The sequence below is a fragment of the Oryza sativa genome, chromosome 3 (genome assembly GCF_034140825.1).
Source record: "Oryza sativa Japonica Group chromosome 3, ASM3414082v1".
Taxonomy (NCBI): Eukaryota; Viridiplantae; Streptophyta; class Magnoliopsida; order Poales; family Poaceae; genus Oryza; species Oryza sativa.
Genome location: NC_089037.1, coordinates 21,216,893 through 21,232,275, shown reverse-complemented (window position 1 = coordinate 21,232,275; position 15,383 = coordinate 21,216,893). Strand labels below are relative to the sequence as shown.

The following is a 15,383-nucleotide window of genomic DNA, read 5'->3' as shown; positions in this document are numbered from 1 at the left end:
TAGGTAAAGCTCGCACATTATTGTCTATGTCCTTCGTTTTACTTCCACCCATAACTGTTAGTCATCATGCTAAGATCTTTATATCCGAGCCCCTAAGATGGTCGGAGAAGGGCTCCTGAAAAAGGCCCGCCAAAGATCCCGCCGAGTTCCTAAGCTCCAAGCGTGCAGGGAAAAAGCTAAGAAGCAGGCTCCCAGAGTAGCCGCTTTGCGTGGCCCCAAAGTCGGTAGCCTTTGGGTAGGCGTGAGGCCACCCTTATCCCTCATTAGGGATACGTCAACAAAAGCCTACTACCCCGCAAAGAGAGCTATCTGAAAGTTCAAGTGACATTGATTTGGTTTTGATGATTAATAACAAATCCAATTATGTGAGACTAATGTTTTTATAAGCATTTCTTTGCCTATTCTCATGTGGATATGAAATTGGAGTGTTGGTGGACCTAAATCACAAGGATGAAATGCATGGAGATCAAGCTATATGTATCACTCTTTCTCTTCATGTACATATTGATATGTTCGTATATAATATTTCCACGTGATTGGCATATGCATGTGAGACTAATGTTTTGTTTGAGTATTATCTCTTATTTAGTCTATTTACATTGAGAACGTGGAGATGATGAAGGTATATTTTTATTTTAATATCTATATTTGAGAAATGCCTTCTATTCTTGTATAGGATAAGCTCTCAATGTTTAATATCTTGTTATGCATGCTCTTGCTTCACACAAATATTTTGTATGCATACATTTAGGGGGAGCAAATCCTATACTTTAGTTATGCATGTAATCAATCCAAGTTATTCACCTTCATTTAATTGGGATCTTTACATTTGAACATATATTTGAGTATATGACACTTGTGGTGTTGATTAATACTCATCATTTATTCATATCCTTTTATACATGCGATCGGTTGGTCAACATGTGGAGGTTGACAACCGGATCATTGGGACTAATAATTTTATTGAGTTGAATGAAAGAAATAGGTCCCAAGGATTACAAAGGTGTTGATGCTCAAGTGATATCATTACACCTAACAATACCAAGAATGACAAAGTGAAGATATTGAAGATGTGTGATACGAAGTGGCTATTATGGCAAGATGGTGAAGGGCAAGCGATGCTCGGTCGCGATGGACCATGCGGCGGTGAAGGGCAAGCAAGGGGCTTGGCGCCGAAGGACCAAATCCGGTGGTGGTAAAGGGCGAGTGACGGCTTTGTCATGATGGACCGTGAGAGACCATTTGAAGCTACAAGTAACCGCATCAATCATTTGAAGAATATATGGTGAAACGGTATCGGCATTGGCGTCCCTCTAGACAATGAAAGAAGGATGAAAAAAAGGCATTCCTAATGGTATAATTATCTTCTTATTTACATTTGAGTTTAGGAATGCCGTACTATTAAGAGGGATGCAACGTCGAGGTGTTTGTGTATGTCTCGGTGCTCAAAGTGACCTATCATAGTGCTACCTTGAGAGAAGCCCAAGCTTTAACCTATCCTTTGAGTGGTTTTAGACCTTGTTTTTGGTTGAGTTGGGTAGTCCTCTGAGTGAGCTTTCTATAGAGTCCAAGTTCATCGAAAACGGACTCCCGAGTGAAAAGTTATAGTCGTTTTACTCTGTGCTTTTCGGAAAGTCCGAAAAATTACCGGAAACTCCGAAAATTTTCGGACATTCCGAAAGTGGCTGCGAATATGAGATTTGCTTCTGTAAGTTTTCGGACTTGTCCGAAAATGCTTTTCGGAAACTCCAAAAATTACAGTCTTGGCCTCCAACGGCTAGTTTTTGAGGGGCTCGGGTATATAAACTCCTCCACCCCTCTTTTGAGGGGCTGCTGCTCTTGGGGAGTATTAGACACATCCAAAGCCAAATAGCCATCCCCATTTCCCTACCTTTGTGGTGCCTCTTTGTGAGGGGGATTTGAGAAGGGGAGAGAGTTGGATTGAGAGAGTGAGGAGTTGAGAGCTAGTGAGCTTCACTCCATCCTTTGTGTGCCTCTTTGTGAGAGGGATTTGAGAAGGGGAAAGAGTTGGATTGAGTGATTGAGAAGTTGAGAGCTAGTGAGCTTCACTCCATACTTTGAGCACTCGAGTTCATAGCAAGCAAATCTTCGATTGTGTTTGTTACTCTTGGAGACTAAGGTCTCCTAGACGGCTAGGCGTTGCCGGTGAGCACCCAAGGTTGTGGTGTGCCATGGAAAGTTTGTGAAGGCTTCGATTTCGCCTCCGCAAGGGAAGAAATCAATAGTGAAACCGAGGAGTGCATTTGTGCACCCTCGTGAGGAAAGGGTTGAAATAGGCCTGGCCCTTGTGGCTCCTCAACGGAGACGTAGGATCCGTGGATCCGAACTTCGGGAAACAAATCACGCATCTCCCCTCTTGGTTTGCCCGTTCTTGCATTCTCTCATATTGTGCTTGAGCTTGTTTTTACCTGATCTACTTGCATGCTTAATTGATTTAGTAGGTGACCTTATATCTTGCTTAGATACCTTATTTGTCACCTTTTGATTCATATACATTTTGTTTGTTTGAGCTACAAGTTCATAGCTAGTGTTTATTCCGTTATCCGCCGAACTTTTCGATTGAGACCGGAACTTCCAATCCCATACCGGAAGTTTCGATTTGAATCAAAAGTTATCATCACTCTGATATGCTATGAAGTTGTGATAATTTTTAGGAACGCCTATTCACCCAACCTCTAGGCGACATCAAGGTCCTTTCACTATCCACTCAATCATGTGAAAACGCCAAGGTAGGCACATCTACTCTAGCACTCATCGCCAAGAGATTTGCATCGCTCGAGGCTAGGATATCTACTACCATCGATTTATCACTGTCCTCACCACCTGCACATTCATCTCATAGGCTCGAGGCTAGGATATCTGTCGTTGCCGCACGCATAGGCAAGAGTAGGGGTGAAAACGGTACAGAAACGGATAGAAACCATCTTTATCGTTTTCATTTTCATATTTTTTTTCGGAATTGGAATTGGAATCGAAAACCTCGGATACGAAAGCGGAATCGAATATTATCGAAACTGAAAACGAAGCGAAAATGAATCGGCGCAAATACTGTAACGAAAATTTATCGGAATAAAAAACCCATCAAACTGATAAATCCAATTCTCAAGTCTCAACGGTCAACGATTTATCATAAAACATAATCATATAAGTCCAATTGTTAAGTATTAACAGTACATCACAAAACACAATCTATGAAAAAAATTATCTATGTTTAAGAGAGTAATGATGTTGATAAATCCCAATGTAGGAAAAAAATATTCTTATGTAATTTTAGATTTGCATAAAAAATATTTTTTAAAAAATAACAGTAAAACACCATGGTATTCACTATTAAGTGCTTTAAAAAATAACGCAGGGTATTTCAGTTACAAAATTTTTGGAAATTCCGAAAAAAATTCCAAAAATTCCGAGAAAATTTTTGGAAAGTTTCCAACCGATTCCGAGTTGCTACGGAAACTTCCCTTATCATTTTCGATTCCGTTTACGAGAAAATATTTCCTCGTTTCCGTTTTCGAAAAATTCCGACCGTCAGATTCCGTTTTCAAAAATAGGTCCGGAATCCGGAAAGTTTCCGTACCGTTTTTGGCCTTAGGCAAGAGACACTGGTCCTTTGCCTCCACATCATACAGAGGAGCAAGGTGAGGCGTCGAGACTCAGCTATCGTGGCGCTCCCACCATAAAGTTGTCAACTTCTTGACTTTGGCTTGAACTTGCATGTGATGTCTTTGAGTGTATCTTGTATAGCTGTGATCTATGCAGGTGGTCATCGAAAGAAATTCCCGCTACAAATGTTAGCGAACCATCCCCAAGTGATGTTGCGTCCTCTCAAGAGGGAGGAGAGATTCCCTAGCCGAGCGCCACCTAGCCATCTATCCCGACTCCTCGATGGTGGAAGAGTAGCCAACCAAGCCTGGCCCGTGCATGGGCTCTGGTGAGGAACAAGGTTCTAATCTTCTGATAGGTATTTATAACTCTTGATTTGGCGGACACTTGACACACATGATCCGGCTTCCAATCAACACGATCCAAACCCTACAATCGCAACACCACGTCTCCTCTGGTAATCAACCGTGTGCTACCCGATTGGCCTCTTCGAGAAGGCTAATCCCTGCATGCGAATTGAAGAACTCAAGCAAGAACAAGGTATATTACAACTTATTTTGCAGATGAATGATTAAGAACTTAAAGTTGGGTTTCCACAAACTGAACTTGCAGCGAAACTGCAACGACATAAATAATATAAGAAAAATCCGGCTATAAAACTATGACAGCTAATGTGAATTCCGCAAAGAGGACTAGGCTGGGGGTTAGCCCTAGGTCGTCCACCCCTTGGACTTAGCCCACGATATATTTACAAGGCCCAAAACCCAAATCAGATTCAGACTGGATTATGTATGTGACTTGTTTTACATATTCTCTACAGCCGAGTTGAAACTTTAATGTGGGACCAAAACCATCTGAAAGTATGCCGAGTTGGAACTTTAATGTGGGACCAAAACCACATGAAAGTATGCGCATATCACGGGGTTAATCTAACGGGTTAATTAACTATTTGCCATTTTTAAGATGTGAAATTTAACAAATTTGCCATTGGATCCGGTGGTAAATCGTTAAATACTACATTGAAGAATGGGAAATAGTTAAATACCTCTAATCTAACGGCTGAAAAATGGATAAATTTTAAGGGAAAAACCTTTGAAAACAAAACCGCAAAAAATGGCATTGGGTTCAGTTTGGGCCGAATTTTCGGGGCACTAGCCCATCACTAGTAGTACGAGTAGGCCGTACGACTCCGCGGGCCCACCTACCAGTACCAGTCCAATACCTCCAACCCAAGTCTTCTTCCTCGTCTCGTCCGTTCGTCTCCTCGCCCAGATCCGCCAATCGCCCATGGAGTCCCCACCCCACCCCCTCCTCCTCCTTCTCACGCTCCTCGTCGCCGCCGGCGCCGCCTCCGCCGGCGCCGATGACCTGGTCGCCGAGCTGCAATCCCTGCGGTCCCGCTCCCCGTCGGGCGTGATCCACCTCACCGACACCTCCATCACCCGCTTCCTATCCGCCCCGGCGCCGCGCCCCTACTCCGTGCTCGTCTTCTTCGACGCCGCCTCGCTCCACTCCAAGACCGACCTCCACCTCCCCCAGCTCCGCCGCGAGTTCGCCCTCCTCTCCGCCTCCTTCCTCGCCCACAACCCCGCCTCCGCCGACCTCTTCTTCGCCGACATCGAGTTCTCGGAGTCGCAGCACTCGTTCGCGCAGTTCGGCGTCAACTCCCTCCCCCACGTCCGCCTCGTCCGCCCCGAGCACACCCGCCTCGCTGGCTCCGAGCAGATGGACCAGTCCCACTTCTCCCGCCTCGCCGACTCCATGGCGGAGTTCGTGGAGTCCCGCACCGGCCTCGAGGTCGGCCCCATCGTCCGCCCGCCCCTCGTCTCCCGCAACCAGATGATCCTACTCGTCATCCTCTTCTTGGTCTCCATTCCGTTCCTCATCAAGAGGATCATGGACGGGGAGACCTTGTTCCATGACCGACGGGTTTGGATGGCTGGGGCGCTGTTCATTTACTTCTTCAGCGTGTCCGGGGGGATGTACGGGATCATCAGGCACACGCCGATGTTCATCACCGACCGGTCCGATCCAAACAAGCTCGTGTTCTTCTACCAGGGGTCTGGGATGCAGCTCGGCGCCGAGGGTTTTGCGGTTGGGTTCTTGTACACTCTCGTGGGGCTCATGATCGCCATGGTGACACACTTGCTGGTGAGGGTGGAGAGCCTGCAGATCCAGCGTTTTACGATGCTGGCGGTCATGATAATTGGGTGGTGGGCAGTGAAGAAGGTGATTCTTTTGGATAACTGGAAGACTGGATATAGCATTCATACCTTCTGGCCCAGCAGCTGGAGGTAAATGCTTGTACAATGGCAGACGATATGGATGGTTTCTTCCTTCGGTTTCTGAGGTATGGAATTTCACCTTCCTTTCATGTCTGTAATTTTGGATGAAATATTGTAACTTGAACGTTTGGCATGACTGTGCTTTTTTTAGCAACTACTTGTTATGTTTGGTGTAGATTTTGGTAATTCAGAAATTCTTCTTCAGTCAAACACTACTCTGCCCCAACTTCTGAGTGACATAACAGATTCCTAACATAAATCGAACAACAGAATCAAAGATCATTCAATATTTTGTGCAGGACTTGCTAGCCTCGTTATATAACACTAGTTGCTCACCCGTGCGTTGCACTTGACAGTATTGTAAAAAATGTAAATATCTGTCAAATTTTAAACTGATGAATAAGTGGTTGAATGTTTTTTCTTCAAAATCCCTTTGAATGATTGAACTTAATATTTAAACGCTAAGAGCCCCATCGGTTGGCCTAATAAGCCAAAGCAAAAGCCAAAATTTGAATTTTTGAACTTGATTTTGAGCTTGATTTTAAGATATTTTTAGCGTAATTTCTTTTTAGTGTTGGCTTTTAAGTCGCTACAAACAAATATATTAAATTTTTACCTATAAATTAATTTTTTATTCCCTAATAAGCCGTTTGGGCTTATTAGGAAATATGGGCAACCGATGAGGCTCTAAAGCACTTGCTGCAATTACAAACTCATAAAGAGTAAAGTCCATCACCGGTCCCTAAACTTGTACCGCTGTGTCATCCCGGTCCCTAAACTCGCAAATCGACCATTCAGGTCCTCAAACTTGTTCGACTGTGTCATCCCGGTCCCTAAATTTGCAGATCACTCATTTAGATCCTCCAACTTGTTCAGTTGTGTCACCCCGGTCCCTAAGCTGCCATGCATCGTATATTCCTCTTCTTGCTTTAATTTGCTTCAATGCATGCATGGCCAATTAAAAGACGCATAGTGGTATTTGATTGGTTCATGGATAGACCAGAATGCTTTTATTTGACACTGTGATCTCGCTTTGTCTTCTTTGTCTTCACTGTTGAGTTCTGTGCCTTCATGAATCATGATTTCATGCAAATTAGTACATCATTCTCTATCTTCTAACTCAGGGCCTGTTTACTTTGATGCCATTTTCAACCTTACCAAATTTTGGTAAAGTTGCCAAAAAAGTGGCTACATTTAGTTTGCTGTCAAATTTTGGTAACTATATAAGAAATCCTGCCAAAATTTTGGCAAGTTGCCAAAATTTTGGTAACTATGCCAAAATTTTGGCAATGCCAAAATTTGGTAAGGTTTTTTTTGGCAATAAAGTGAACAGGCCCTCAATCCCACCTACATTCATCATTTTGGTTCTCTACTACTGTTGTCCATCGAATTCCGCTTTTGATCCAATTTGTGTCTTCACCCCCACCATCTGCTGCCCGCTGCCTCAATGCAATACAAAATCACAATTTATTGACGGCTTTTTCTCCATAAATTCAGTGCCACCTAACTGCTTTGTCGCCACACCAGCTACAGCGGTATGTTGTGTTTTGCGGCAATATGCAGCAACCCTGCTGCTTTGCCTCTCCCAGGTGTACCGCGAAGCTAAGAAGGCGAAGGAGATCGATATGCCATGTCTCGCAGTCCTAGAGTGGCTGTCGACGATACAGTCGCGGGCAGAGCCATGAATTTCTACGATACTGAGCCTGATAGAGATATCAATGTCATTATGGATGTAGAGATTGCATCCAAAGAGTCCACGATATTTTCAGGTCGTGTTTTATTTAGCACAAATCCTAAATCCAATCTACGGTTATAAGAAGATGATCCATCTAATTAACGGTTAGATCTTTATGGTTAACGTGGGAGCTCCTAGGAAGTGCCCAATTTCTATAGGTGGATAGATAGGCATATGCATCCTTAGTAGTTGGTACTTTGTTGTAGCTATGAAGTTCCACGTATTTTGCTATTGGCTTCTCTAATGGAAAAAGGGACCATGTCCTTTCTGAAGAGCCTTAGGATATGTATACTACAGTGACGCCTTATATGTGCTTAATATGCATGAATTTGCTGTTGTTCTAATTGTCTTTTGTATAACGTACTGCTAGATGATAAGAGCATGTGCATCCCTTAAGACCTATTTTAGGTATCACGGTGGATGCTTTAGCACTTTCTCCCTCAAGATGCTTGTTAGTTTTTTGTGCTCCATCGAAGATGCTAAGGTCAATGGTAGATCAAGGAATTTTATACTATTGGGTCAATTCTTACCCATATTTAAGTGAAGTCATATCTAATTCTTTCTGGATTTACACATGAAAATGAAGTTTTACAAGGTGGTTCTAAAAAGCTGCGGGGTTGAGCTGACCCCACAATTTCTATGTGGACAGAGTTGTGGACCTGTCACTGGCTAAGGTTATCAAATTTTGACAGTGTTGACTAAAATCACGTTGAAAAAAATATGTTTCTTAGCACTAGGTGTTACTGTGTTAATCTTAGATGGTAAGCATTTTTAGCTTTCAAACCTTTAGCCGCACCTACCTTTACATTCCTTTTTTCATGAATACATATCGGCTCCACATTGCTTAGACCCATGGTAGCTTTTTTTTTTTAATCTTCGTTAGCACCTTTGAGCACCTAGGGGTGCTTATGTTCTCATCAATGAACTCGGATGAAATGTATAATTAGGCATCAAAGTGTTTAGTCTAGGATTGATGCTATATTGTTTCTTTTAGGGTACATTATGTTTCCCATGTGCTCTCTATATTGGCTTTGCTGTTCCACATCAATGCTTCAGTTTCATCCTGCATTTGTAAACAATATGTGATCCGTCATATAGAACATGTGATCAGCTTTTTGCCATTGACCTTGTCTATTGAAACATCTTGTGTGGATATGATTGATGTTCTTGGATTTTGGGTTTCTTGATGCTAATGCATGAACAGTTTCAAAGACTCATTCACCAAGGTTTGTGTATAGATACTACTAGATTTGGCTGTCTCAACCAATGCCTACTTAATAACAAATTCAAGTTCTACTAGCTAGATGCTTTGACCGCAGTCAAAATATTATCTAAACTTGTATGTAAAAGTAGTGGCTACTTGTAGAAGTTACTGTATGTTCAAACATTTTTGTTGACACGAAAGGAGAAAAATACAGTGCAAGCTTGGGTCAGTCTTTTTTCAACTTCCCTCCTGTCCTATTTACAATTAGTTTGTTATTACTAAGTAACTCAGAGTAGATGTAACAATATATTTTCTTTGACTGTGCTACTCTGGGTCATACTGTTGTTCAACTCCAAGGGGCATAATGATTTGGCCATTTGGGTGGTGTACTACTATACTCTCCAATCACGACCAAGTGTCAGAATTGGAAATGTGCAGTTAAACCATTTTGGCTATATCATTATGAATAGTTGTAGCAGTCAATAGGATTGTTGAAAGCCAACGCAGTTCAGATTTTTTTTATCCTGATGATCTAATGATAGGCACAGTAATCTCATTGTTGAGCATACAGTTAACTAATACTTTTTTTCAAAGAAAACTGATATGCTCAATAGTATTTTGGACATTTTAGATATGTTAATAGTCTAGCTGCAAAATTGTTTTGGATTCCAGTGCATTCAGTTGATGATTTACTATTACCTGATTGCTTCTACTCTGAAAACATGTATTTCAACTGTTTGTCAAGCAAATGGGACTCTGCTGATGGCTCAGTTGCTTGGCCTGACCTTACCCACTTGAACGAGCAACTCCAAAGTGCCATGTAGCTAAAAAATTGCCATGTTATTTTATGTCTTAATGAAAATAAATTACCTGCAATCCACACTCCACACTTTTAGAAAAGTCAAACATGTAGGGCTAATGCGGCCATACCATATTGTAGTTGGAAAACACAAGAAGCTATAGGGTTTAACCATTCTGTTCCTGAGCAACAAAAGCTTAAAGCCTAAAAATCATGTGTGCAGTTGGGAGGAAGGCTTAGGCTTGGTTGTGGGCGTTTCCTAATGGGAAGATGGTTGGGGTTTAACATAATGTTAGTTCTAATGGAAACTTTGGGATTTATTAATTGTGTATGCAAAACATTATTTTGCAAACAATCTTCTTTTATAGTATGTTTTTAATGTTCGAAGATTAATATTTCATTACTTTAGTCTTCAAAATGTTTTCAATATTCTGGTAAATACTAGAAAAGCATGATAAAATAATTTTTCATGATAAATGGTATTAGCATTTTCATATAATCTACATACTTACCTGATATTTTTAGCGAACATCAACATCCTAGAAGTGGATTGAAAAAAAATACAAATGCCATGCATGAAATTGTTTCATATGCCCTGCCATTGATAAACATAACAAGTAGCCAATGAATGTTGTGTGTGATATTATGCCTATCAGTATTTGGTTCATTTCACAGTGTCTAGTCTACTCTATTGCCAGACAATAAAAATGCATTTGTTCTGATTAGTATCCATGATGGAGCTATAATGTGATTAGATCTCTTTTAAGTTCACGATCAATTCGCTGTTTAGCCTCTCCTTTGTGAAGGCCGCAAAAAAGTGAAGTTGTGGTTAACAAGTAGTTCATTTATGCTCCGGACCTTGCGTCTTGAATATAGTAGATTAATAATGAAGCTGCCATGTTTATTTTCAAAAATGGGTAGGTTAAACTACAGGTTTCTTAAAAGAATGTACAAATAGTACTCCCTCCATCCCAGATTGATCATCCTCTAAGTAAAGGGCACTAAAGCCAATGACATCAAAATACTCCCTCCATACCACAATATATGGCGCGCACACATATTAAGATTCAACTTTTAAAACATTTGACCAACACTTAGTATAATATGAAATTAATTTTATTTATTAAAAATTATATCATTAGATTGAGATTTAAATTTACTTTAATATGGTTATAATTTTGTTGCTACAAACCTTATAGTATATGAGAAATTATAAGCTAAAGATTAGTTTTGGAGACCGTGCCAGCTTTGACCGCGTGTTATATTATGGGATAGAGGGTGGGATGGAGGGAGTACTGTTTACTAATTGTCATCATTTAGTCTTTTTACATAACAATTGCTATGCTACGTTGGACAACTATTTCATTATTTGCTTATGTTATTTCAGGTTATGGAATTATCCAACTTTGACCGTGCTGAGATAGAGCATATTTTGGAGTGTTGGGACTTGCCAAGTTTATTTTTGCAAATTTCTGATGCTGTAGTATGAAATATGTAGACCTCAAGTCATGTTAGTTATGCAGAGGAATTATGACATTGCACATCTATCACTTGAACAAGAAAGTTTGGCTTTTGAATTATTGGTTTGGTTTCTTCGAATGATGTATCGTGGTTGATGTAGCTTGTCAGGTGCATTGTCATTTTGGAAAATTGCTTAATGGAAATCATTAGCATTGAAGGGGCCAATAGGTCAGTGACCTCTGTAAATGTTGGATGCGATATGCTTGCTTCCAGAAGCAATCCCCGTGTTCTTTTCACCCATGGGTGGTACCGCAATTTGGCAGCATAATTAGGCAACTAGACAACTACTATATACTGTTAGATTAGATTGTATTTTAGGTGCCAGCGTTATATAAAGTTCTTCACCTATTGAGTCGCAAGCATTTGAAGATCAATCTACAATCTGGATCATATTCAATGAAATTTGTTAATTGTTGGATCATATTCAACGAATTTTAGTTGATCTTGAGAAAAAAAAATTATTGGGAACATAACCGGCTTGCAAAATTTGAATTATCACAAAATCTTGCTGCACGGTTATGGGGCACATTTTCACACGGCCACCAATTTGCAAATGCACTAACGTTGTTCAGCTTATGCATATTCTTCCTCCGTTTCATATTATAAATAGGTCGCTTTGATTGTTTTCCTCATTAATTTTTTCAAGTTTGACTAAGTTTGCAGAAAAATTTAGCATAGAATCTTCTGGGTCCAATTCTATGCGTGACGTGAACGTCAGGGTGTGGTCGAAGACATGGGCACGGACAGCCATACTTAGGGCTCCACTGAAGATGGCGAAATCTGTTCTTGGGAGAGTTCCTAGACAAGTCAAGCCACTCTGCACTCCTGCCGAGCACCTAACTTTCGTAAATTCCCTACTATGACAAGCTCCGTTTGATCTAGTAACCCGCTGAAATGCAGAAGCGTAGTTAAAGTGAATGGAGTCCACTGTCGCTAACCTCAACTCCGCCTTAGTGGCTGATGCTGGGCCTCCGCCCCCTCAAGACCCTCTCCAGAACGATGAGGTTCTCGAGGACGCTAACGCTGCCAACGGCCCTATGCCAACAACAGTGAGCATCGCATCCCCGAGAACGCATCGCCACGACGACATACTCATCAACCGCCTCCCTATCAAAATGCTCACGATCTCCGCGACCAATTGAACGGCCGAAGGCGGGAGCAACAAGACCAACACGATGCCGGACACCGACAACCTCGCGACCAGAATTGTAGAGACAATCGTCGAGATGACAATCGTAACTGCGACCGAGATCGAGATCGTCATGATTGCTAGAGCCGACAAGACGAGAACGAACGAGGTCATCGAAGTCATCGCGATGATCGAGAATGACAAGACTCACGATCTCCAGCTCTAAGGCAAGGCCGAAGCCATGACTACCGATACCCCGCCTTCATCGTCCTCGTCATCATCCAAGGCGGTTCACGTGGACCTCATAGTCGCCGACCACCCCTATTACCTAGAGGTGGATGCAGAGCCTTTAAAGTCAACTAGCCCTTAAAATTCCGTCCTGCAGCGGTAGAGAAGTACGACATGAGCATAGATCTAGAGGAGTTTTTGCACGTCTATTCTACTATCCTATACACCGCCAGTGCAGATGACAATGCACTGGCAAATTACTTGCTGGCAACATTGAAAGGATCTGCTCGGTCATGGCTGGTGCACCTTCCTCCCTCAATATCTTCCTGCGCGGATCTTTGGAAGCATTTCATCGCGAATTTTCAAGGCACCTACAAGAGACATGTGGTCTAAGATGCCTTGCATGCCCTCAAACAAAAGCACGGTGAACCTCTTCGAGATTTTATCCGACAATTCAACGAATGTCAGAATATGATCCCAGAGATCACCGATGCATATGTGATATGAGCATTCAAATCAGATGTCTAAGATTGCTACACAATCCAAGAACTGGCGACATGACGGATAATATCTACAATGAAGCTGTTTGAGGTCATTGATAGGTGTGCTCACGCAGACAAGGCCGTTCGAAGAAATGATGGGAAGGGGAAGTTAGTCAATGAAAATAGTTGGCCAAACAAGATGCTATGGAATCAAGTTGGCAATCTAGTCGCAAGAAAGGAGGAAAGCAAAAGGCACAGTCGGAGGTTCTTGTCGCAGAATAAGAGAAAAGCGCTCCCCAACGACCTCCTCCTCAAGATGATGGCCTTGTACTGCAATGGTGTCCGGTGCACAAGACCAACGCTCACATGTTCAAGGAGTGCAATGTATTTTAGAAAGCCATGACTAGGAAGATAGCCCAAGACAAGGGAAAACGAGTTTGCATGGTAGAGTAGGGCACCAATGACCTTCCGTTCGATGCCGAACTAGATTTTCCTGACTTCGATCAACATGTGGCGTATATCTTCGGCGGTTCAACCTTCTATTCTTCTAAGCGGGAATACAAGAACACGAAGTATGCTCTACATCTCGGGTATCGACGTCTAAGATGAATTGGTCAAATCAGAAGATAGAGTTCTCTGACATCGACTACCCTTCTCTGACGACAACCCCTGGACGATACCCGATAGTAGTCAAGCCTACTATTCAGAACGTTCTAGTCGCGCGATTTCTCATTGACGGTGGCAGCTCAATCAATCTCCTCTTCCTCAGCGCGCTTGACGCAATGGGGATTCCTAGAAGCGAGCTCATCCCCTCAGAACAGCCCTTCCATGGCATTACCCCAGAGTCATCATCAAGGTTGTTGGGGGAAGATTACATTGCCCGTGACCTTTGGCAGAGTTGACAACTTGCAGACATAGCATATCATTTTGATGTAGCAGAGTTCGATATTGCCTACAACACTATATTCAGAATAACAACACTCACCAAATTCATGGCGGCTTCGCATTACGCCTACCAGTTGATTAAGATTCCGGGACCTAAAAGGATAATCACGGTGCCAGGGAACGCGAAGATGGCCGTGCAATGTGACAAGATGAGCCTTGATATAGTCGAGCAAACTACCGCAGTCCCGCCACAATCGAGCCTCCTGGGAAAGTGAGCAAACCCAACTTGGCACCCAAACCAGACGACGCCATAAAGATAATCCCGCTGTCTAGTAGCACACTTGACAAACACGGCCAAGATTGGCGCCGAGCTCGACTGCAAATTGGAACTCAAGCTCATCACCTTCCTCTATGACAATGCAGATGTATTTACCTAGCAGCCGTCCGACATGTCCGGAGTCTTCAGGGAGGTGATTGAGAACAAGTTGATGGTTTGACCCGACGCAAAACCTGTCAAGCAGAAGTTGCGTCGCTTCACGCCAGATCGCAAAGAGGCTATCCAAGAAGAGCTCAATAAACTTTTCAAAGTAGGCTTCATCAGAGAAATCCTCCATCCAGAGTGGCTTGCCAACCCAATCATGGTACGCAAATCCAACGATAAGTGGAGGATGTGGGTACACTTCACAAATCTCAACAAGGCATGCCCAAGGACTATTTTCCCCTTCCACGGATTGACCAACCGATAGATTCTATCGCAGGGTGTGAGCTGTTGAGTTTCCTTGACACCTACTCCGGGTACCATTAAATCAGCATGGCCAAGGAAGACGAGGAAAGGGCAACCTTCATCACCACTTCGGTGTATTCTGCTACGTCAAGACGCCTTTTGGCCTGATTAGTGCTAGATCAACTTATCAGCGCCAAATCCAAGGGGCTTTCCAATCCCAACTCAGCAATAACGTGGAGGCCTACATTGACGACATCATCGTCAAGAAAAAAAAAATCGAGATCGTCTGATCGATGACCTAAGGGAAACATTCAACATTCTTCGGAGACATCGGCTCAAGCTATATCCAGAGTAGTGTATGTTCAGAGTACTATTGGGCAAACTGCTCGGATTCCTAGTCTTTGGACGAGGTAGCGAAGCAAACCCCAACAAAATCAAGGCCATCGAGGAAATGAAATCACCGATGAGGCTCGAGGAAGTCCAGAAGCTTGCCAGATGTATGACAATACTTAGTCGATTTGTGGCCAAGATGGGAGAACGAGGACTGCCTTTCTTTAATTTATTGAAGAAACATTGACAGGTTCGAGTGGACATCAGAGGCTGAAGAGGCATTCCTTGTACTCAAGCGATACCTCGCCGATCCACCAGCACTTGTTGCCCCACAACCATAGGTGGAACTCTTCCTCTACATCGCCAAAACGCCGTTCTCCATAGGTACTGTCATTGTTGTCGAGCACGACAAGGTCCAATTCCTAGTCTACTATGTC

At 42.7% G+C, this 15,383-nt stretch overlaps 1 protein-coding gene across 1 annotated transcript; it reads left to right on the top strand.

The window, feature by feature from the left end:
* Positions 1–4,874: 4,874 nt before the first annotated feature.
* LOC4333265 (probable dolichyl-diphosphooligosaccharide--protein glycosyltransferase subunit 3) lies at positions 4,875–11,386 on the top strand. The gene is made up of 2 exons (NM_001402181.1): positions 4,875–5,974; positions 11,035–11,386. Exon 1 carries the CDS (start codon positions 4,912–4,914, stop codon positions 5,920–5,922), a length of 1,011 nt encoding a protein of 336 aa, NP_001389110.1. The 5' UTR covers positions 4,875–4,911; the 3' UTR covers positions 5,923–5,974; positions 11,035–11,386.
* Positions 11,387–15,383: the final 3,997 nt, after the last annotated feature.

Coding starts and splice junctions, on each gene's coding strand:
- LOC4333265 (NM_001402181.1), top strand. CDS start 4,912: ATGGAGTCCCCACCCCACCCCCTCCTCCTCCTTCTCACGCTCCTCGTC.